A 21708-nucleotide genomic window follows, 5' to 3' on the forward strand; every position below is an offset into this window, starting at 1 on the left:
ATCTGACCCACTACTTCGTAGAGGGTCAGGACGGTTGATTCGCGAAAAACGGTTGATTCGCGAAAATACACCACTACATGCCCTACCATACAAATTTGTTAGCGAACCAATGTCATACCGTCTTCTTGCTCATATCGCTTGCATGCATACCTATCCATTTGAACCACGCCAGAGCTACGCAGAATGAAGCCCAGAATCAATTGCTAGGCATGACCTATACTCGATACAGTGCTATAGATGCAATTCTTTAACTGTATTTGTAGCCTGCACTTCGGCATGGAAGCGATTCAAGCGAAATGTTGAGGGTGGTGGATGCAACTATTGTGAATTACAGCGTGGTGGATGCGCTGTGTTGCGAATGACTGTTGTGGATAAATCACTAAGTATGAAATTTGATGGTATGATGCACGAAAAATAGTACACTTGAAATTGTATGGGAGTCGCTAATAAATGGATGTACCTAAATTTTCACGAATCAACCGTCCTGACCCTCTACGAAGTAGTGGGTCAGATGCGATTATGTAGCTCCTGACGAGTACTCAAAGGACAATTCCCCAATGTAGCCAATGTGCGCGATGAGGTGTGGAGGAGCGGGATTTGCCCCAGCGGGGTAACCCTGCGGAAGGGCCTTCAATGCGGGGAATCCGAGGCAACCACATCTTTAAAAGCTTGAGAATGCTTTGATCGAAATTAGTTTCCTCGCTCGGCAACGGAAGCTGATGTCAGGTCGACGGCTCGGGAGAGATGGGCAACAACTGAAGCAGGTTACACAGCCAACAATTGCCCGCAGGTTTGGTGCATCTGCATGCCGTGCCGGTGCTTGGATCACCAACCACATCGTCATCCGATCGACTTCTCCATTGGGCAGCTACCTAATTAGGTAATTCTGTGAGTACCTGATCAACGTTGTCTTGCAACGTTACGATGACTGCTCGATGGTACGAAGTAGAGGTTTTGCAGCTGTAAGTTACTCCAATGTCCTTGAATCGCAACATAACACAGGTAAATATCACCAATCTCAGGTGTGGATTTGTTGCTGGGACTGGAGTTGACCGGAGTTTATTCTCACCGACCGTCGACTCGGGCCTGGCTTACCCGCGACGGTTGACAACACCATGACAACAAAGCCACCTGCAGCCTAGAATACCGGTACCTACACTCGGGTGGGAAATCATCACGCGACCGCTCTTCAAGTCTCCACCACATGAAATATCGATCAAGTCGGGCTCGGTGGCCTGGGAACTGGGGTCAAACCGTCAATCTCTTCGCCCCAATGCTCTAACAATACTATACGCTAGTCAAAGCGACAAAGACCGGCCTCGCCCGGATGACGCGTTGCAACAAGCCCGCCATCTGCCTGCTGTGCTTGTGCAAACTTGCTAGTGCTGTCTAATGCTGGCACCAGGAACCATGACACGACACTCAACCTTGGCTGCTGATTCCCACAGGTCAAGCGTTCGGAACTCCCGGCGCCGCTATCCCCAACAGCTCTGCAAACTTGGGGGTGCCCAGTCCCGTCACAGGATCCCATCCGGGCGTGGCATTCCACCGTGCGCCGTTTCTAAATTCGCGCCTCGAGGTGCAGCCCACCCCGGCACCGCTCGTGATGTCGGTAAATGCAGCCGAATTGTTGTACAGCCATGGGTTCAGGAAGCCGAGCGGCGGCTGACCCTGTGTTTTCCTGGCCGCGTTGAGGAGTGCCACAATGCCGGCGACGACGGGGGACGACGCGCTGGTGCCGCCAATCAATGCCCTACTCCCTTTGTCAATGACAACAAACCGTGATCCTTGGGCCGCGACGTCGGGGATTCCGCGACCCGTGCGGTTGAAATACGGTGAGTATGTGTTGCCGATGCGCTCGAGGTACTGGGACACGGCGGCCTTCTGCCAGGTGGGTTGCTCGTGGTACATGCTGAAGCCGCCGCTGGAGAAGTCTACTGCCCGCTCGGGGTTCGTTCCCGTTGTTCCCCCTACGGCCGTCACCCACGGACAGCCTGCCGGAAAGGTCGGCTCGAAATACGTCGAGTTGTCTGTGTTGCGGATGCACGAGTTGCCAGGGCCCGAGTCACCGGACGAAAAGAGGACCGAGACCCCGCGAGCGCCTAGCTGCATGAACATGTTGCACACCTTGAGCGCGTACTCTCTTGGCACCGACTGCTCCTCTTCTCCGTACGACGTCGAGATGGTTTGCGGGAGCGCCGAGTCTGGTTGTCTGGTCATGTAGGTGAGCCACTCGAGGTATGGCTCGTTGCTACCAGGCGGCGTGGGCTGGTCTGCCGTCGGCACCAAAGGGCCACGGCCGGCTGTGCTGTATTCGAGGATGGGAATTGGATGGCTGATTCCGAGGATGTACTGGACGTCAAGGTTTGCCTCAGCTGTTTATCGTCAGTTCTTGGGCTATCCTCACAACTTCCAGGACGGATACCGGGGATAATTCTCACAGCTATCGTCCCGACTGTTCTGATCATTCAGACCACCATTAACCAGCTCAACGGAGAAGTTTTGGCCCTTGGCAGCGGGAACATAACGTTCCACAAACTCCCCCAGATCCTTATATCTGGCGTACTCTTCAAGGAACGAATTAAACGCGATCTTATTCTCCGGGCCGGCTGATGCCGTGTAGTTAATATTGTAGAGCGACTTGAGGCAGTCCGGGGTGACCGAGTTCTCGCATACTTCAGCAGCGTCTACCGCGGTGGCAAACGTCCCCTTCGTAACCGGAGTCGCAGCACCGACAGGCTCAAGACGAACCGTCTCAAAGATGGTCGACTTCCGCGCGCCCAGCCGTCCAAACCGGGTGGTGGGCTGCACAAGATCGATATGGGCAGCAACCTCATCCGGAACACTGTACTCGAGGGTCCGGAGCTTCAAAGGTCCATCCCCCTGCGCGTACTGATACTGATACCAGCCAAAGTCGGCTTCCAGCAGCTCATTGGCGGTCCGCACCGTCGCGCTGAAGGAGACCAGGTCGTTGTCCACCAGCGGCTCCTGGATGCCGTGCTCGCGCAGCCATGTGGTGACGGCCGAGGTCGCGGCGTCTGACGGAGCCGTATAAGCTCGCACCTCGTCGCGTGTCATGTGCATGCCGTAGTTTGGATGCCCCGGCGTCGACATTTCGAGCACCGCCTGCTCCAGTGCAGCGGCGTGTTGCTGCTTGAGCGCCACACGCAGGAAGACAGTCTCGTCTGGCGCTGCCCTGCCAACCTCCTTCCAGCCCTTCGGGACCGCGGCGAGGCGGTCCATGACACGGGCTGACGCCGCGACGAAGAAGAGAAAGTGCCGCAGCATGGTTGAGGCTAGGCAATGGTGTTGACGGGCCGGACGCTTCCAAGTTGTGGAGGCTGCTCAGCCGGCTGGAGAGTGACTGTGAGCAGCAGACAGCTTTAACGGCAACGGAGTGACTCTGCCGGTCTTTTATCCGTGGAGGACCGGACGGGTCCCATTAGACGGGAGGTAGGTCCTTCCCAACTGTCAGCTTGCTAGAAGTACCTTCCCAGCACATGCATCCATCGGAGGTTTTGTCCCAACTCAGCCCATGGCACCCACAGCCCTCCTCCATGTAAGCGATAGTCTGTCTAAGGTACCTCCCGTCAGGTTGCAGTGTCGTCCCATGGTAGTAGCGACCGGCACGCGAGTCACCCTTCCCCTCGGAAAACGCACCACATCCCGCACCTCGCGGCTCATAGCAACAGCAACCGCGCCTATTCCCGTCCCAGGTAACACCCGGTCCCGCTCTCTTGGCACCTTCTCGCTCTGTCTTGTCGATCTCTCTCGCTAAAATGGCATCATGTAAATTGGGTCTTTAAGGGATCCCTTACTATTTGCTCGTTTCCTGTTTGTTCGTTTCCTGTTTGTTCGTTTCCTGTTTGTTCATTTCCTGTTTGTTCGTTTCCTGATTCATATCCTTACACCCTCGCGGTTATCCCGAAGCGGCAAGTGAGCAGAGTCATAAATTACCCAGGGAGTAGCTCAAAGTCCTCCGCATCCGCGTCACACCCGTGCTCCTATCGTGCCCACTGTTATATGGTTTATGTTCGCTCAACAAATTGGACCGGGAGAGGAGAAGCATCACTGCGCTCCTGTAGTCCGTGACTTGGACTCGCGAGAGATGGTGACAAGACGGATTTGAGGCATGTTTCACTATCATACCGACATCAGTACTACATTGATAAGAAACCCCTTTTTGCCTTATGTTGTATCTTAGTAACATGGTGCCGTGACCGGTGACACCTCCAACGCCATACCCAAACATCATACACAGCCCACAAATCAAGATAGGTCCCATTCACACCGTCTCCCTCGCCTTCAAGTTCTCCCTCCACTCCTCCTCCGCCCCAGCGGAATGCTTCGACAATCTCTTCCCCGCCCCCGTCCCAACCCCACCATCCTCATGTTCAACCGCTCTACTCGGCCGCCCACTCGGTACAGCAGTCGTCCGGTCATCCACATCCACATCCGCCTCATCATATCCCCCTCCCGCAGTCACACCTCCTGCCGAGTAAGCTTCCTTCCTCCTTGTCCAGTATCCCTCGTCCCTCTTCATGCGGGTATGGTAGCCGGGGGGGGTCCATTCCTTGGACCGCCAGGGCTTGAGCCCGGGCTCGCCGTGCATCTGGTCGACGTTTTCAAGGCTGAGGCTGACCGATTCGTACAGGAAGAACCAGGTCACCAGGGCCGCGACGACGTTGGTCCCTACGAAGACGTAGCCGTAGGAGTAGGAGATGCCGTGGGTGGCGAGGGGGGTGAGGAAGGAGATTAGGACTTTTTTGCGATGTGCATGTTAGTATTGTATTCAAGTAAGATGAGAAGAGGAGGGGGTGAGTGGAAGAGGGCTTACAGTTGCCCAACCAGTTACCCGCCGTGGCAAACGAAGCCTGCTTGGAGCGGGTGCGGAGGGGGAAGGTCTCGCCGATGACCACCCAGCAGATGGGACCCCATGTGGCGGCGAAGGAGGCGATGAACATGGCAGCCGCGACAATCATGATGATTCCTGAGGTTGTGTTCTCCTCGGGGTTCAGGGCGGTGCCCATAGACGCGAACACGGCCATCCAGACGGCCTGCCAGATGGCACCAAGGAAGAGCGGCCAGCGCCGACCGTACCTCTCCACCACGTACAGCCCTAAAAAGGTAAAGCCCACGTTGATGGCGCCCAGGATGAGCTGCGTCCGGATCGGGTCGTCGATACCGGCCGACTCAAAGATGGTGGCGCCATAGTAGAAGAAGTAGTTCACTCCGGTCCACTGCTGGAGGAAATGGATGGATACCCCCAGCGCGGTGCGGTACACCTGCTTGGGGACGCCGTTCTTCTTGGGGACAAAGCATTCCTTCCATGTCCCAACACCCGCAGCACGCTCCCGCTCGAGGATCTCCCGCATCTCCCTCAAATCATCCTCCACAAACTGATTGCTCAGATCATGCTTCACACCACGCAACCGGGCGAGCGACATGCGCGCACCGTCCCAATTCGACCTTCCCGCAAGCCACCTCGGTGACTCAGGAACAAACAGCACACCAAGACCCAGCGGCAGGGCGAAGAGAATACCCAAACCAACAACAATGCGCCAGGACGCTGACGAATCCTCGATGCTCCGCACGCCGTAGTTGACGCAATTCGATATGAGGATGCCCAGGGTGATGGCGAGCTGGTACGAGGCGACCGTGGCACCTCGGATCTGGCGCGGGGCGCACTCCGACTGGAACATGGGCACGCCGACCGACAGGTTGCCGATGCCCAGCCCTGCGACGAACCGCCCCATCATCAGGTGCACCCAGTGGTTGGTGGCGGTGAGTTGGATGATGACGCCGATTATGAAGATGAGCACGCCCAGGCTTAGGGACTTGCGACGGCCGAGCCAGTCGGCGGTGCTTGGGGGGGTGAGATGTTAGTACAGAGGTTCAGTAAAGGGGCAGGGGGTGCAGGCTTACTAGGATGAAGTAAGAGCTCCGCACAGCGTACCGATGCTCATCAGTGACACTATTAGGGACTCGGTGATGGGCTCAAAGTCCCTCCCCTCTGGCGTGTCGACCTGGCCGAAACGGTTCTTGAAATCCCGGAACAGCAACATGCCCGAGATCTGGCCCGTGTCGTAGCCAAACAAAAACCCTCCTATTGAGGTGCATAGCCCGAGGATGATGGACTCAACGCCACAGTCGGCGCCATTGATGCGGATGGACCTGGAAGGAGTATTGTCAGGGAATGCATGCTCAGCTGTGTTAGGACGATATGCTGGGAACATGGTCACTCACTTCTTCCCGAAGACCATCCTGACAGCTTAGGTATAGTAGTGCACAAGAGATCCAGGTCGTACGTTCGTCTGAGGGTATGGGAACCCGGAGGATTGGTAGATATTGTGGGGTATTTACCAGTAGGTCTTCCCATAATGCGAGTGTAAGTGAATTTATATATCGAACACAGCTTGATACCCCCTGACGCCGTTTTGTGATGACAGCCACTGATGATGTCACGGTTCTTGGGAATAAAGACGTTGGATTCTTTCTCCATTGAGACGGATAGCAGTGGTCAACCAGGAAAGTGGGATTGATGAGCCTTGAGAGCTTGAGAGGTCAGCCGCACCCGCTGCTGGAACCGACGTCGATCAATGCGGCTTGCCAAGACCCTGCACTGTGACGCAATTATGGTGGGAGTTGACTGCTGTGTTGCCCAGAGGAATCCGGGGGTGGGGCTCCTTCGTTTCTGGGCGCCGTCAGCACCAGGGTCACGAGTTGTCTTGACTTTGAAGGATTGGTCATCTCAAAGGTCTGCCATTCTTCTTGTGAGATGCCTGGGTGGTTTCGGTGACGTTTTCCATAGGATGCAAAAGGTCCGGAACTTGTAGACAGAGGTGTCGGGTCATGGGCCCAGGGCAATCCTCTAGGGTTTGAGCTTACCCTATCCCCTGTGCTTCCATTCCACAAAAAGAATCCAAGCCCTAGATGCTCATGATTGAACTCGGACACGGCCATCCAAGCAAGAACAGTGTCATTCCATCCTATAAAAGATGAAGAAGTTGGGCTCCCGCCATTCCAGCCACTCTAGGTTCGCTTTCAGCACGTATTTCGGCGCCTTAGTTTGACCGCGTCTTGGAGACATCACCGACCCCGTTCCTCGTTTCGAGAAAGCACCCAAGAATAGCCAGCACCGCAAACATGGTGAAGCCGGGACCCTGCGGGAACCCGGTCCCAAACTCGGGGTCCGTGCCGGCGGTCCCGGGATACAAAATTGCTGTCAGACCGGCCAACCAGTAGATGGATCCCGTGAAGGCCGCCGTGCGCAAGGAATCCCGTTCGCGCTGCCTAGCGAGCATCGGTGGTGTCGACGACGGCAGAAATGAGGACCGCCAGGTGTAGTACAGCGTGGCGATGCCGAGGATAACTGACAGGGAAATGGTTTGTCCGTTGTGGAATCTGATACAAGATATAAGTATTTCCGAGTCAGTGATTATCTGGGGGCAGAGCCACGGCTCCTTTAAAGAGTGGGCACATACTTTGCGTGCGGGGGCCAGCGCGGGTTGAAGATGTGCGTGTGATTGTAGTCGGCCAGTGGAGCACCAAGGAGCAGGCCGACGGCGTCGAGCGTCAGGAGAATCTTGCCGAGCATGCTGAAAACGTTTCCTACAGCGTAGCTGAGGGAACCGGCAACTTGCCGTAGATTAGGTAGGTACCTAACACAAGTCAGAGACATGATCCAAAACACGGATTCAAGCCAATATGCGGTAAGGTGCTGTACTCTACTTACAGGATCAGGTTACACCTCGAATCCAGACACAACACCGTCGATTGGCACCACAAGGTTAGTAGTTTATGTTAGTTGACGAAGCTCCTCAAGCAACGAATTTATGGCCACTTCGTCTGTCTGTGGACCCATGTCCAACGACAAATGAGCGTGCCGACGGAACGCCCAATGGGGGTTGTCCGTTCATCGACCATCTCAATGGCCCTTGAACGCGACGACTAAAACAAAGCAGAGGTCGGCCAATGGCCATCAGGCCAACTGTAGAGACCCTGGGAACAGCACATCGATATTAAATGCCGCTCGATCTGGGATTCCCATCCTCCTAAGGAGAGGCATATAAGTACTGGAAGTAAAGACAGGCGGTGGTGGTCGAATCTGCCTGCAGTGTGTTCAGGTTGGTTAGCTTCCAGGTTAGGTTGTGACATTAGGGTGGTGTGAGGTGTCCGTGTGCCGTCCTAGGCGGTGGCCTGGGCGTACTGAGCACCTCACTGAACCCTTTCAGGTCCACTCCAGTAAACACCGCCTAGCAGGGCACCGACCCCTCATGGCCAGACCTTTGCCGCCCGCCTCCGCCTCCACCTCCAGAACTCTAGTGGCAGACACCTCACCTCACCTCGGCCCTGACCAGCCCAGGACGCTGCGCTGCCAACAAATCACTCGACTCCGACTCCCGCAAGCTCTTCGCTTCCATTTCCCTCACAAATCCTTTCCTAAATTTGAGCTCTTTGTCCCATCAAGACGTCTATTCATTATCATCTCTTGTCTCCATCTTAGTCCCGCCGACTTCCAGTGTCCGATTCTTTTTTCCCAAATCCAGGGGTGGATGCTCATCGATGGACCTCGGCATTCATACGATTCCGATCGATCGTATACTGACAGACAGACGCTTCCCGCCGATGGACAACGCGATCAATTTGCTTTCACATCCATCGAAATGCAAGAGCATTGTGCAGTGCAGTACAGCACAGAACAGAACAGCACTCTCCTGTCGCGGTAGTATGTACCCCGCCATGCCATGCCATCATGATCCAGACGGAATGCTAACTTTGTTCCATTCTCAGCACCAGACATGATCCAAAGTAGGGCAGTCACCAAGTCCGCCTTGGCTCCCTAGGACCAACTTTTAGGGGCTACTCTGGCCCGCTTCTAGTGTGGCTGGCTCTCTGCTGTCAGGGCGCTAGAACCCCCGGGCCACAATTGCAGTGAATGCACACTGCAGCACCCATCCGATCATTTGGGGGGGGGTGTGTGGAGGGCTTCAATACCGTCTTCCTTCGCCGTCCAAAGCACATCAAGGAAAGGACCATTGTATTTCCGTTTCGACATTGTCGCATGGCAATGGCAAAAGCAATCCCGGACACAAATCGCTATACGACACTGGTTCACACGGATGCTTCACAGTTGCTCTTTCTGGCTCCCGGGCGGCTCAACTATGCCAGAAAACCAACTCCATCAGGCGGGCTGGCTTCAGGCAACATCTCCGAGGAAACGAGGAATCGCTGACCACCACGACACTTCCCGCCACCACACCTCCCAGGGCAGATGGAGTCAACATATCGAGCTGGGCCGCCATCACCCCCTCTTTCTCATTTCCATACCTACCGGTCTTCCTCGCCTACGATGAACAGCTTCACAGATACGATACTGGCACGATTCACTGAAGTCAGCAACCAACCGGCCGAGCGACAGACCCAAGATCTACCGGGGAGACATCGCCATGTCACACAGAAATCACGACACATGGTGCACGACAAGCCTGGTAAGTACTGATACGGGAAGCCGTTCTCCTATTCCCTAATGTCTTTTTGTCTCTCACTCAGAGCACTTTCTCTTTCTCGCACCCTCCACGTCCGTCCGTCCGGTCACTTCCGATATTTCCCCGCCGGTCTCAATAGCAAAAGTCCAGTCCATGCATGCCATCCGCCAACTCGTTGGTGGCAAATGGCAAGGGGCAAGCAGGACTGCCTTGCCGGCAGCAGGAGATCTCGAAACGCGCCAGAGCAAAAGAAGAAAAAAAAGGAAGACCGAATCCCCTGATCAACGAGCCACTGAGGTTGGACTGGGAGCGAGCGATCAAAGTGGATCGCAAATGCCAGGTCCATGGTCAATCAATCGCGATGCAGAGCGTCGCGATCCCCATCAGTCCCAGCTCGTCGCATCTCCTCAGAGTCCCTTCCTCGAAGCTGCCCGCCTCCTCGCCTAGTAGGCACCAACTCGGTCGTACAGCTGAGGTATGCCAAAGCCATGCCGAAAATGCAGATGCAGATTGCAATGCAATGCATGATGAGGTGCGGCCACTCCAGTTTCGTTTTCCTCAGGTCCCGTTCCGTCTTTTTGGTTTGAGGTCCCCCATCTTTCCCCTGATCATCCATGATATGGTAAACGCCCAGCCAGGCAGTTGCCCAAAGGGCATAGCCGCAAGGTCGCAGGCCACGCCAGTTCTCAGCCCCGATACCCGAGATTGTTTAATGTTACACACACTATTCCTACAAGTTGAAAAGAAGCGGGGAGAAACGAAATCCCTGCTGAGGCCCGGCAAAGTGTGGCGGTGGTAATGACTGCCACGAGATAAGTGCCCGTCGGCGAAGCAGAATGATGCAGGGATGCCTAAGGAGACGAGAAGCCAACCCGGCTACGACCATGGATCGAGCCGAGGCAAGGAGCATTTTGGACTCTTCGAGCTGAAGCTCAACAGTCTCATCCCTCCTTTAGGGCGAGCTCTGTACCTATTCTTCTTCAGAGCTCACCTCGTCCTCGCTCTCATGCTCAGGCTGCGTGGCGGCGTCGTTGCCGTTGCCCTCGATGGACTCCATTGGCTCCTGGCTGCCGGAGCCTTGGCGACCGGGGCCGGCCTGAGCTCTCAGCTCGTTCAGCTGCTGGATCCGTCGTTCCTGCTCAAGCTTGCTCATCGGTTTGTTCTTCTTCGATTTGGATGTGGTACTGGACTTTGCAGCCGGTGGGTCAGACGATGGAGGGTTAAGAGCCGCAAGTGCCTTCTCCTTCTCGGCGCGGAGCTTAGGGAAGGCCTTGGCGACAATGTCGTAGAGCTTGACGAGAGCATCCTCCGAGAGAATCTCGATATCTAGCTCCAACTCGCCAGAGTCGTTCTCACCCGCGCCAGTGTCCTTCTTGATAATATCAATGGCCCTCTCAAGATGGGGTGAGTTAAGATCGCTCAGTTTCTCGGCGATCATCTCCTTCTCCAGCGGACCTATCGTCCTTTTAGGAGCAGCCTTCTTAGTACTGCTCTTCTTAGGAGCTCCCGCGGCACCAGCAACAGAAGCTTTCTTTCCAGCATTGGCTGCGCCGCCACCAGATTTCTTAGACTTGGAGGACTTTGATTTCCCGGGCTTCTTAGCTGGTAGAGCCGTCAACTTGGCTCTCTCCTGCATGAGCTGCACCTGAAGCATGGCGACTACTGATTGCGCAATCTCGACGTCGGCAACCTCTGCTGTTCCGGAGAGGACCATGTCATTAATCTTCTTCTGCTCCTCCCCGAGCCGCTTTTGGATCGTAGCCAAGCGGTGCTGCAACGCCTTGCGCTCTTCATCCTGCTCAGGCTCAGCGTCCGAATCAGCGTCCTCATCGTCCGATTCCTCCTTCAAATGCGGGCTAGCCGCGGTTTGGGCAGCTGGGGCGTGCTTCGCCATCCACTCATCCTTCTTTGCCATCTCAGCCCGAAACAGGTTCTGTAGCTTCAATGCCTGGTCGTAGACGATGTGGTCTTCGCCGTTGAAGGTCCTGCAGTTCTTTATGATGAGATCAAAATCTTTCTCAAACTCCTTGACATTCGTGTACTCGCCCGCGCTCATCTTGTTGGCCATCGTCTGGAGGTCCATCGGCTTTTTTATCACCTTATGATATGACGGAATGTTCAGAGCGACGGGATCGACCGGTTGCGTGAAAGCAGCATTGATGTCGTAGTGCTTCTGCTTCCTGAGCTCGGTGAGCACCTCATCGCAGAAGCGAAGCTCAAGAGGCAACTTCTTCTTCCGCTTGGTATCGTAGACCAGGTCCTTGGGGTGCACGGGCTTCACTGGCCGCTTCGCGCGGCTGTCAGGTTTGCTAGAGTCCCGCCGAATCAGCGGCACTCCATTGTTGTTCGCCGGTATGGCAAACGCGGGGGATTCCACAGCCAGCTTCTGGGGCGGGCTGGAGGCGGCGCCCTTTGAGGGCCGACGAGGCACCGCCGAGGCAGTGGGTGTCGCGGCCGACCGAGGCTCGACATGCCGAGTCGTGTGCTGTTTGACAGACTCCTTCTTTTCCGGCTTGGCAGGCTCAACCGCTGGGTACATTCCCATTCTGGTGATGATGGCTTCCCGGCACGCTTTCGCAGAACTTGTCACCTCGTGAACCTCGCCATTGAAAGTAATCGAGTTCTGCACAAGGAGGTCGAGATCGCGCTTGAAATCACCAAGGGTCGCGTACCCAGGTTCGTCGCCACGTAATCGCTTCTCCATTGAGGAAATATCGATTGGGTTGGCAACCCTCGCCGAATACTCTTGCCACAGGCCCGGCCAGAGTTGTTCGACAGGCAATCGGAAATTTGCTCCTGCTTTCGTCTTTTTGACCCCTGCAAGTACCTGTCGGATTTGCTTGTTCTGCCACTCCGTCATCGGGTTGTTGTTGAGTGTTTCGTCGTTGAGAAGCTTCGGCTCTCCGTTGTCGTGATACAGGGATGCCAAGCCCGTTCCAGCCTCCTGGTCCACATTCATGCGGTCCTGAGACGGGCCAGTCTTAACCTCCACCTCATCTTCTGTGTGTCCGACCTTCGTCCGCTTCGCGACCGGTTCGTCCTCACTATCAGTATCTCGCTCACGTGAAACCTTGGCAGACGGTTGGGCGTCCCCCGACATGCTCGTAGCAGCAGTGGCAGGCGCAGGAGGAGTAAGTGTAGGCGAGGCGATCGTGCCCGGCAATGCGTCAATGGTGGAGTTTATTGCATCCCCGGACGGGGTGGCAGGAACATCGTTCAGTACCGTCTGCTGGGTGCTGTCTGCGGCATCTGCGGTAGCCGAAGGTTCGGCGCGCTCCTGCGCGTCCTGCATTTCCACGTCTTTCTTGTCGCCGCGGAATGAAGAGTCGGGGTTGTGGAAGGAAGAGTCGGCCGCCGGTTCCTGCTCAGTTTCATTCGCTGGCGCAATCTGGTCGGATGTTTGGACAGGCGACTCGTGCTCGTCTTTCGGTTGAACTTCGGACTCCGTTTGGGGCTGCAACTTCGGCGTTGTCTGCTCCGCTGCTTTCTTGTCTGGCTCTGAATCAACGGGCGCATCAGGCATGTCGGTATCCGCTGGCCCAACCACAACTTCCATTTCCAACGTCGGATCACCGGCGGGGTCTTGCGCCAAGTTGGCGCTCTTATCCGTCAACTGATTGCCGTCTTTTGCTTCGTCCGTCAGAGCTTTGTTTGCGGAAAAAGCATCTTGGTTTTGGATGATTTTGTCGCTAACGGCAGCATCAGGTGTGTCGGCGCTGGGCTTCAATGGGCGCTCAGAATCGCTTTCGGGGTGAGGAGAAGTGTGGCTATAGCGAAACAGCGCGTAAGCAGACCAATGCGACAATGACTCAGCTCAAATAAGAATAGGAAAAAAGTCTGGACCTACCCATTCACCTCCAAGGTGCCATTTCGGCTGTCCTTCTCTAATGGCAGTGTGGGATGGAGGAGCATCTCGTTGAGAAGCGCGCCTTCCGATTGCTGGGTGGTCATGACTGCCATTCGGGTGAATCGCAATTCAGGTGCGACGCGACATCAAATCGGCTGAAGCAGCATCAAATAGAATTAGCGCTGCATCCCAAGACCAAAAGACTGGACGAGCGAAGCGCGGCGCAAAAACTGGCTGATCACGAATTCCGAGTCGCAGATAAACTGACGACGGAGGCACGTAATATGTCGCGCTGTGGCTGCGAAATGCGGCGCAGTACTAATGACGGCGGCGAAGGTGGCGACAGTGACACGGGGCAAGAATGGCTGGAAAGGTCGGAGGCGAATGGGCTCTTGAGTTGGGTGGTGGAAAAGTGGAAATGCGAAAGGGCGAGGGGACGTGCGCACGCGTGGTCGCGCGAAAACGACGGGAGTCGGAATGAAAAGGGGAGATTGGGAAAAAAGCAACCACTCACAGCTTCGCGGAAAACAGCGCCGGGGGGAAGGCTGAAAATTATAGATTTTGACGGCCAGCCTCGCGAGTTTGCGATGTTCGGGAAAGGAAAAACTCGGGCGGAAGAGCGCGAACGGGAATTTGTGGTGGCTGGGCGGGTCCGAGGGCAGGTGAGGTGGACCGAGCACCGAGAAAACGGTGCTGGATCTCGAAAAAAAGTGTCGGTTGCTGGCGAGGCCTGACGCGCTTGAATGCTTCGCTTGGATTGGCTGGGGTTGGTCACCAGGTGGGGTTGGGGCGACTTTGTTTTGTACCGTGACCTCTTTTTTGAGAATTTCTGGGTTGAAAACGCATGTCAGTCCCGGTCGGCAGCTCGTGGGTATTTATCACAGCTGCCCAGCTCCAGCGCACACCCAGTGGCTCCGCCTCTGAGTGGTTCACTGGGCTTATCGGAGCTGCTTGGAGCCGTCTGATTGGCTACAGACTGACTGTGTGGACCGTGCGCGAGCCACACAGGAGCATAAAGTGTCCCCTAGAAGTAGCTTCGTACCTATCTCCTATGTATGGCGTGCATTTCTCTTCTAGTGCCTCAAACCCATGAATGGCGATTTTGATGGCAGGTTGAGAGCCCAAGTAGGCGGTTCGCCAGTTCCTAGTCCAAATGGAAGAAGAGCAGGGCTCGGTAGTTGCGACCCGGATTGAAAGCCCACCTGCTGAAGAGAGGGGAAGATCGCCGGATGCGACGCGCAACGTGCGGCGACTTGCTTTATGTGACTACCTTACACAAAGAGAAAGCGAGCTTGACTCGCCAAAAGTGCGCGCAAAAGATATGATAATGGCGCCTCCAGCTCTCCGGTATAACTCACATTTCAAGCTTAGGAGTTAGGACCAGCTTGCGAAAATATGCTTTCAAGATGTAAGGTACGTTGACTGAGACTCGACGCAGTGACTTGGAGTTACTTTAGGTTGCTGCCTGACAGCTGCACTATGTGATCTCGAAGCAACGGCAGGAGGTACCGGCAAGGTTGCTTCCTGAAACAAATGCTGTTAGCTCGCAGACCACAGCTGAGATCGTTGTATAGGCACGCGAGAATGACGCGAGGATGCCGCTGCAGTCAAAGCTAAAATTTTAAATTAAATCACTAACATGGCTGCGAGGTGCCGCGTCGCATCTTTTGGACGTGTCGCGTCGTGGGCGGCATCAACAGCATCAACGTACTGTAATCACACTGTAGAACGCCTGCATGTACATATGAATTCAAGAGCTGTTTTCCTCTCACCTTGATGAGATGCAACCAGTTAGCGTTACTTTGTGCTCGAGGACTCCATCGTTCCTTAACTTTATCCTAGGACAAGCTTTTGAAATCTGCTCTCCGCTCAAAACGCTGCAGGCGCGATGTTGCTAACGAATTTCCAGATTGCGGCCGTGTGAGACCCACTCGCCCTCCCCAGGGAGGTAGCTTTCCGGCGCCGAGAACGACGGAAGGCAGCACACGGCACACACTGCAGAGTTACGCTTGCCCAATCACACGAATTCCCTGGGCTGCGGTCCAGGAAGGCATGCGGTCAATGACTGATGATCAATCAGCTGTTGGAGAGTGCCCAAATCTGTCCACGTGCCCAGCTTAATGCCTCAGGCCAGACACGCCAAGAAATGTATGACTCAGCATCCCGATGGCGGTGGCTGTCACGTGAGTGCAGGTACGCACGGACTCATCAGGCGCATTCATTGGCGCACGAGCCATCTCAGATAAGGAGATAGGAGGCTGCTCTGCCAAGACGAACCCTTAGCATCAAAAAAGTTTTGGCTACCCGAAATTTCTGCTCTACTTGCTCGATTCTGCGACAGTGACTGCATTTCCTGTTGCATCCTCTAGACCTTGAAGAATCTCCTTGGTAGACAACGACGAGGATATCATAGAGCGCAAGTCCTTTGCAACTGGTGCTCCGCCAGAGAAAATCTGCGACTCGTGGCTTCAGCAACACCGCGTCCCTCGTGAAGCTGCTCACGCGATTGAGCTTCGACCCAGGTCGTGAGGATGCCGACCAAACGGAAATCTACAGCCGCAATCGCAACGCCTGTAGTAAGGCAAAGCGCAAAGAACCAATCAAAGACCAGAATCGACGAGAGCAGGACAGCAGTATCGACTGGAACATCCTTGAGTTCAGCGTCAAAGTCATCGGCGGAAGCCATCGATCGAGCGAGTGATTCGAGCCAATACGAGTCATCTGACAATGAGGAGGGAGCAAGCGAAGGAGATGAGGAGCCCGTGGAGAAAACCAACGTCCTGCCCGAAAACGCCAAGCAAAGAGACAACCACGATGCCGCAGATGCCGACACGGTAATGCAAGAGGGAGGCGACGGCTCGGATGCCGAGCTCGCATCTCCGACTTTTGGTGATCTTGTTCGAAGCAACTCAACAATTGACGTCCCCGCTTCGCTCGCGGCGCAAGCGGCAACCCAGGCTTCACGGCTGGCAGTACAACAACGCCCGACAGCTCCAATCACCGCTACTTCGCTCGGCACGGTCCTCAACCAAGCTCTCCGCACCGACGATGCCGACCTCCTCGAGTCATGCCTGCAAACTAGCGATGTCAAGATAATAGAAAACACAATCAACCGCATGGACTCGTCGCTTGCCGGCACTCTCCTCTCCAAGCTCTCTGCTCGCATGCACCGGCGGCCGGGCCGGGCCTTTGGGCTTATGAGGTGGATGCAGTGGACTCTGGTGGCGCACGGTGGCGCGCTCGTCACACAGCCTGACCTCATTGCGCGGTTAGGCGAGCTCAACCGCGTCTTGGAGGAGCGGGCACGCGGTCTGCCGAGTCTATTGGCTCTCAAGGGGAAGCTGGACATGCTGGATTCGCAAATGAGGTTTCGGAAATCGATCAAGGCGGCCGGGGCAGGCCGGAGCCGGGATGGGGAGGGGGAAGAATCCAGCGAGGAGGAGAAAGACGGGGATGTACCGGGTGTCGTGTACGTCGAGGGCCAGGAGAAGTTGCCGGGCAAAGCCCTCACCAACGGGACTGTAAAGGGAGCTGCTGTGGAGGACCAGGACGATTTCCCGGCCGGGACGGGCGTCATTTCTGAGTCTGAAGAAGAATCAGATGAAGAGTTTGAGGATGATGATGTGGAGGAGGAGCTTGCGGAGGACGAGTCACTGGATGAAGACGAGGTTGATCATGACGACGTTGAAGATGAAGAGGAGGAGAGCGAAGGCGAGGACTCTCGGCCACCGGCAAAAGTCCGGAGAGTGTCAGAGAGGCCCTCGCGAAGGAAGTAACTTTTGATAGACTGGCGATCTCGGTGTATCTCGGGGTGCCAGCCATGTATGAGCTGCTGTATAGACGGCAGGGCCCTGAATGCTAGTGCACATTATCCTGGTCCATGGGGTGATGTGCCGTTACCTATCTGCTGAGACTCGGTCCCTGTTCTGGCCACTATGTGCTGGTCTTGAAGCGCAATCTGCTGCCAGTGGCTAAGCCTTAGAGATTCTAGTTTGGCCCTCCTGCGTCGCAGGCTCTTTACCTCATACCTCTAGACCGATTAGCTGGGAAGAAAGGCTTATGCTTGGTCTGCCTACATTCTCTGTGAGGTGTGATGATTGCTAATGAAAGATTTATCGACTTACTTTCTGAAGCGGCAACATGTTCTCTAGACGTTTTTACATCTGTCCCAACTCCTACCGTTCACGAGGTTGTTCGTGCACCCAACGCTCAGTTTTTTATCTCCCAGAGATCCATCAACCACACCTGGTTTAGTTTGACAAGGAAAAGAGAGTGTAAGGTAAACTGGGATCGATGATGCTGACCCTTGTAATAAGTTGCGAATTCCTGTGGACTGAACTTCAACCGCAACAACACAACCTCCTTACCCGCTGAGTCAGGGACGGAAGTGCCTAGCTTGCTGTTATTGATTCAAGACCGTATCGCGATAGACTATAAGAGTGTTTTCTGCGTCCTCGTGAAGGTACTAGTATATTTGTAAACACCAACAATTTGGGTCTCTCAGATAGTTGCTATGTGAGTAGCTCAATGTTCTTACATATTCCCGATATGGCGCCATCCTCTGCAACCCGTACTCTATCGTCAAGCAGCCGTCCTTCAAGCTTGCAAGATGAATGATTTTGACCATCTACCAACGTCTCTACACTAGTACCAACAGGCAGGAAAGGTCTCCAACTGTGGCAGTTCAAGAAGGGGAGAACTTGCCAGACTCGGAGGCTCCATCACGGTAGCTCAAGTAAGGTAGGGTTTTATTTAACAAGCTAAGGTAGGTAGGTATGTTTAAACTTCAGTATTCTGGGCCCTACCAGCCAGTACCTAAACCTGCTATTAACTATTCGTATGTAACGTAGTACATGTAGGCACAAGACTACTACATATGAGTACGAGTAGCCCAGTTTCAGGAACTACGTCCTCCTATGAACTTAATGTAGCTATCGCCTCCAGCTCCACGTGCCGGGTGTGACGGGTCTTAGCCTACACCACAAGCTTAGGCTGTTCCGGGATAATATCATGGTACACTACGCCATGCCGCTGTGAGACTGAATAAGTGGTGCGGGGCATCGTTAGCAGGTCTAACTTATAGAGAAATCAAAGCCTGCGGCGGTCTTCTAATTCTTTCCCGTACCATGGACGAACGCCAACGCTGATTCCAGTGATCCGAGGCCTTGTGAGGGTAGAGTACCCCAACTCCCGAAAGAGATCACTTTATCTCAACCCTAGAACCCGTTAGGCGCAATGAGGCTGTTCAAAGCGAGTCTCATCTATTCTGTGCTGCTATGGTCGGGCTCTTCTATTGGACGTGTAAGTGCCAGACCCCCTTACGTCAACCACCAGACCAAAGTTGACCGCCAGCTAACTTACAAGCTTCAGCCGCTACAGCTGCTAGCCTCTCCATGCGACGAACTCGAGGCTATCATGACGGACTATGGGACGCTGGAGGGAACGCTACAGGGAGCCATGATCCTCCTCCGCTGGGACACGACACAGGCTGGAAGGGTGGCGAGGCAGCTGCTTACACTCCTCGACGAGGCGACGCTGAATATCCAGGCTCTTTACGGATCCATTCCGACTTGCAGCCCAGCTGAGACCCTCAACCCGCGTCAGAACACCGAAATATGCGAGGCGCTGAGCAAAGTGTCTGCGGATGTGGCCCAGCTAGCGACTCTGATGGATGAGTTTGCCGCTTCCCCGGATCTGCCACGCAACCTGTATATCGAGGCACTGCAGGAGGCTGCTGATGATGCGGAGGTGAAGATTTTGGGTGTGCAGGCTGCGTTGAAGGCGTCGGATGGGTGTACATAATTGAGGACATGTACGGAGTATCTACCACATTACTAATTGCATCTAGGTAAGGTATGTGGTCAAACTGGAAGCTCAGGGGCACCTACACTACCTCAAGATTACCAACATTCCACATGGCAGGTCCAGTAACTCTCTCCCCTGAATCTCCCCCTTTGTCCTTCCCATCCAGTCCGCTACGCACTTACACAGCATCCATTCCCGACCTACTCAAGTACTAGTAGTACTCAAATAACCCCCCCTCCTCAAATACCCCTCCACAACCATCAGATCCTCCTCCCTAAGCGCAACCAGCACCTCCCAATCTGCCTCCGAATTCTCACCCCCGCCTCCCCTCCGGGGCATGACACTCACCGCCCCATCAAACGGCACATACGCCCTTCTTACCCACGCAGGCTTGGTCCTACCCCCCGGCACGCCGGGAATATCAAACTCGACATCAGCCCCCAGCTCAACCCCAACCGTCACATCCACTCCCGTCGTGTGCCGCGAGATGGTCCGGCGGATGGCCTCATCCACGTCCGTCCAGCTCAGGGTGGTGTCATTCGGGTCGGTAGCGCGTGCAGCGAGGGCAATGGCTCGCTCGAGAATCTTTTCTTTCGGATTGCCAAGTTTGTCGATGGCTTTACGGATCATCCGCGCCACCTGGGCGAGTTGACGTGTTGTTGCGGGTGCGTTGATGTCGTATACGCCCTCGCCGCCGCCGTTTTCGAGTTCCCAGACGGTTGTTTTGGTAAGGGCCCGAAGCCACATGTTGCCTATATAGTCCTTGCTGATGGGCGGGACGAGGCTCAGCTTCTTGCGGATGTTGACGGCGGTTGAGAAGCAGGTCGTTTCGTATGGAGATATGCGTCCGGCCCGGAGGCGCGCGCGGGTGATGTACAGCCAGGCCAGGGCGCAGATTATGTCTGAGGGGGAAACAAAGGCCTTCGGATCGTGCTCGTTTCTAAGGTGCTGGAGAATCTTGTCGCGGGTTTTGTTCAAGGAGGATGCTGGGAGGATGAAGATCTTGGCTTTGGCGTCCAGAAGGGGTGGGGTTTCTTCTTCATGATCGGTCTCTTCATGATCGGTCTCTTCATGATCGGTTTCTTCATGATCGGTTGATTCATGATCCGTTCCTTCATGGTCTGTGTCTTCGTCATGATCGGGATCTTCATGGTCGGTTTCATCATCCTTGGTTTCCTCATGGTCGGTTTCTTCATGATCCGTTCCTTCATGGTCTGTGTCTTCATTATGATCGGTTTCTTCATCATGACCGGTTTCATTATTATGATCGGTTTCTTCGTTATGATCGGTTTCTTCTTCATCCTCGGTCTCCTCATCACGATCGGTTTCTTCATCATCCTCAGTCTCTTCCGAGTCATCATCCTTGAAGTCGTAGCCGCTGGCGGACTTGAGATCCTCCGTCAAGAGATCAGGAGCAGCCTGTTTAGCAAACTCTATGAATCTCTCCTGGTCTCCCCGTAGATTTTTTAAGATTTCAGTAGAATCCTTGCTGGAGTCAGCGAAGTACTCGAGAAATTCGAGAGTTCCATAGCCATCCATGATGCCATGAAAAAAGGAAAAGCCCAGAATAAGACCACCCTCAATGAAAGAAACCCTCAGTGTAACAGGGTGCCATCCATCCCCTGGCTCGGGGTCCGACTGTGGCAGCAGCCAGAACTTGTCCTTTTCCATCATCTTCGCGGATGGCCCAACCGTTGAGTAGTACTGGTCGAAAGGCGGGAACTCCAAGCGGTCGAAAACCCGGGAGTCGAATACCTCTTCGGGGAAGCGCTCTAGATTGGGCTTGGTGCGCTCGTAGACCAACTTGGGAAGTTCACCCCCTTTTGGCCGGACGCCCTGACCAGCCAGGAACGGGAACAGTTTGAACACGGAGCTCAAACGAGTCTTGCAATATTCCACAGTCAGATCTCTGTGTGCCTGGTCATTCCAGTCTGGAAAGGGAAATCCAAGGCAACGCATGATGTAGTTTTGCGGCGACGTGTAGTCCAGAGGTGTCAGGGGAATTTGCTCGGTGAGTTCAGCCACCCAAGCCTGCTTCTCTGAAGTAGAGTATATGGTGTATGCCATTGTTGCAACGGCCGTATGGTGTGGAACAAGCTCTGTTGCTACTGCTCTGATCCGAGAATGATGGGGAAGAAGAGAGATGACCAGAGAGGCCCTTGAAAGCAAGCCTACCTATATAGGCTTGCCCGGCTATGGTGGTGAGGGTGTTTGCCCTGACATAGAGGACAAAGGAGCTCTAAGGCCCAAAGAGCTCCACCAACGTGTAGTGACATGCCGACTGGAATGGCAATTTTCGATGGGTACAAGTTGAATAAGAGGTAGGCACGGGCGAGTTTTCGATAACCCTCCTACTGGAGAAATCTAGGTACCTATCACTGTTAGCGGTGTATACCGGGTATCCAGGAGCCGGGACATATTCGCTCACGCCTTTAGGCCATCTTGGTCTAGCTTTATCTCAGTACTGAGACCTTTTTCATTCGGCGTCCTATATTTTACGCCTACGGCGCAGAAGTAGGGGCCTTCGGCCCCAGGCCTATACGGTCGGGGACGCTAGCGTAGCCGATT

At 54.7% G+C, this 21708-nt stretch overlaps 8 protein-coding genes across 8 annotated transcripts; 3 read left to right on the forward strand and 5 right to left on the reverse strand.

Moving 5' to 3' along the window:
* Positions 1 to 1449: 1449 nt before the first annotated feature.
* Positions 1450 to 3288, reverse strand: N656DRAFT_720054 (subtilisin-like protein; the record flags this gene model as incomplete). The annotated part of the gene is made up of 2 exons (XM_064812422.1): positions 1450 to 2375; positions 2442 to 3288. The coding sequence occupies 2 exons, from the start codon at positions 3286 to 3288 to the stop codon at positions 1450 to 1452; spliced, it is 1773 nt and encodes a 590-aa protein (XP_064665063.1).
* Positions 3289 to 4285: 997 nt separating this feature from the next.
* On the reverse strand, positions 4286 to 6263 carry N656DRAFT_802674 (uncharacterized protein; the record flags this gene model as incomplete). Its single annotated transcript, XM_064818270.1, has 4 exons — positions 4286 to 4761; positions 4838 to 5865; positions 5926 to 6174; positions 6247 to 6263. 4 exons carry the CDS (start codon positions 6261 to 6263, stop codon positions 4286 to 4288), a joined length of 1770 nt encoding a protein of 589 aa, XP_064665064.1.
* Positions 6264 to 7064: 801 nt separating this feature from the next.
* Positions 7065 to 7597, reverse strand: N656DRAFT_772575 (uncharacterized protein; the record flags this gene model as incomplete). Its single annotated transcript, XM_064813943.1, has 2 exons — positions 7065 to 7404; positions 7485 to 7597. 2 exons carry the CDS (start codon positions 7595 to 7597, stop codon positions 7065 to 7067), a joined length of 453 nt encoding a protein of 150 aa, XP_064665065.1.
* Positions 7598 to 9261: 1664 nt separating this feature from the next.
* Positions 9262 to 10373, forward strand: N656DRAFT_510695 (uncharacterized protein). The gene is made up of 2 exons (XM_064809901.1): positions 9262 to 9491; positions 9553 to 10373. Exon 2 carries the CDS (start codon positions 9646 to 9648, stop codon positions 10285 to 10287), a length of 642 nt encoding a protein of 213 aa, XP_064665066.1. The 5' UTR covers positions 9262 to 9491; positions 9553 to 9645; the 3' UTR covers positions 10288 to 10373.
* An 85-nt stretch (positions 10374 to 10458) lies between these two features.
* N656DRAFT_720019 (uncharacterized protein) lies at positions 10459 to 13439 on the reverse strand (the record flags this gene model as incomplete). The annotated part of the gene is made up of 2 exons (XM_064812418.1): positions 10459 to 13255; positions 13336 to 13439. 2 exons carry the CDS (start codon positions 13437 to 13439, stop codon positions 10459 to 10461), a joined length of 2901 nt encoding a protein of 966 aa, XP_064665067.1.
* A 1687-nt stretch (positions 13440 to 15126) lies between these two features.
* On the forward strand, positions 15127 to 17111 carry N656DRAFT_833049 (NUC189-domain-containing protein; the record flags this gene model as incomplete). Its single annotated transcript, XM_064818680.1, has 3 exons — positions 15127 to 15518; positions 15782 to 15911; positions 15997 to 17111. Exons 1-3 carry the CDS (start codon positions 15456 to 15458, stop codon positions 17109 to 17111), a joined length of 1308 nt encoding a protein of 435 aa, XP_064665068.1. The 5' UTR covers positions 15127 to 15455.
* Positions 17112 to 18570: 1459 nt separating this feature from the next.
* N656DRAFT_802678 (uncharacterized protein) lies at positions 18571 to 19137 on the forward strand (the record flags this gene model as incomplete). Its single annotated transcript, XM_064818271.1, has 2 exons — positions 18571 to 18636; positions 18706 to 19137. 2 exons carry the CDS (start codon positions 18571 to 18573, stop codon positions 19135 to 19137), a joined length of 498 nt encoding a protein of 165 aa, XP_064665069.1.
* A 1719-nt stretch (positions 19138 to 20856) lies between these two features.
* Positions 20857 to 21207, reverse strand: N656DRAFT_719989 (uncharacterized protein; the record flags this gene model as incomplete). The annotated part of the gene is made up of 1 exon (XM_064812415.1): positions 20857 to 21207. A coding segment is annotated over one exon (351 nt), but the record flags the coding sequence as incomplete, so codon positions are not given.
* Between the last annotated feature and the right edge of the window lie 501 nt (positions 21208 to 21708).

The sequence above is a fragment of the Canariomyces notabilis genome, assembly GCF_033297395.1.
Source record: "Canariomyces notabilis strain CBS 508.74 unplaced genomic scaffold N656scaffold_42, whole genome shotgun sequence".
Classification (NCBI taxonomy): domain Eukaryota; kingdom Fungi; phylum Ascomycota; class Sordariomycetes; order Sordariales; family Chaetomiaceae; genus Canariomyces; species Canariomyces notabilis.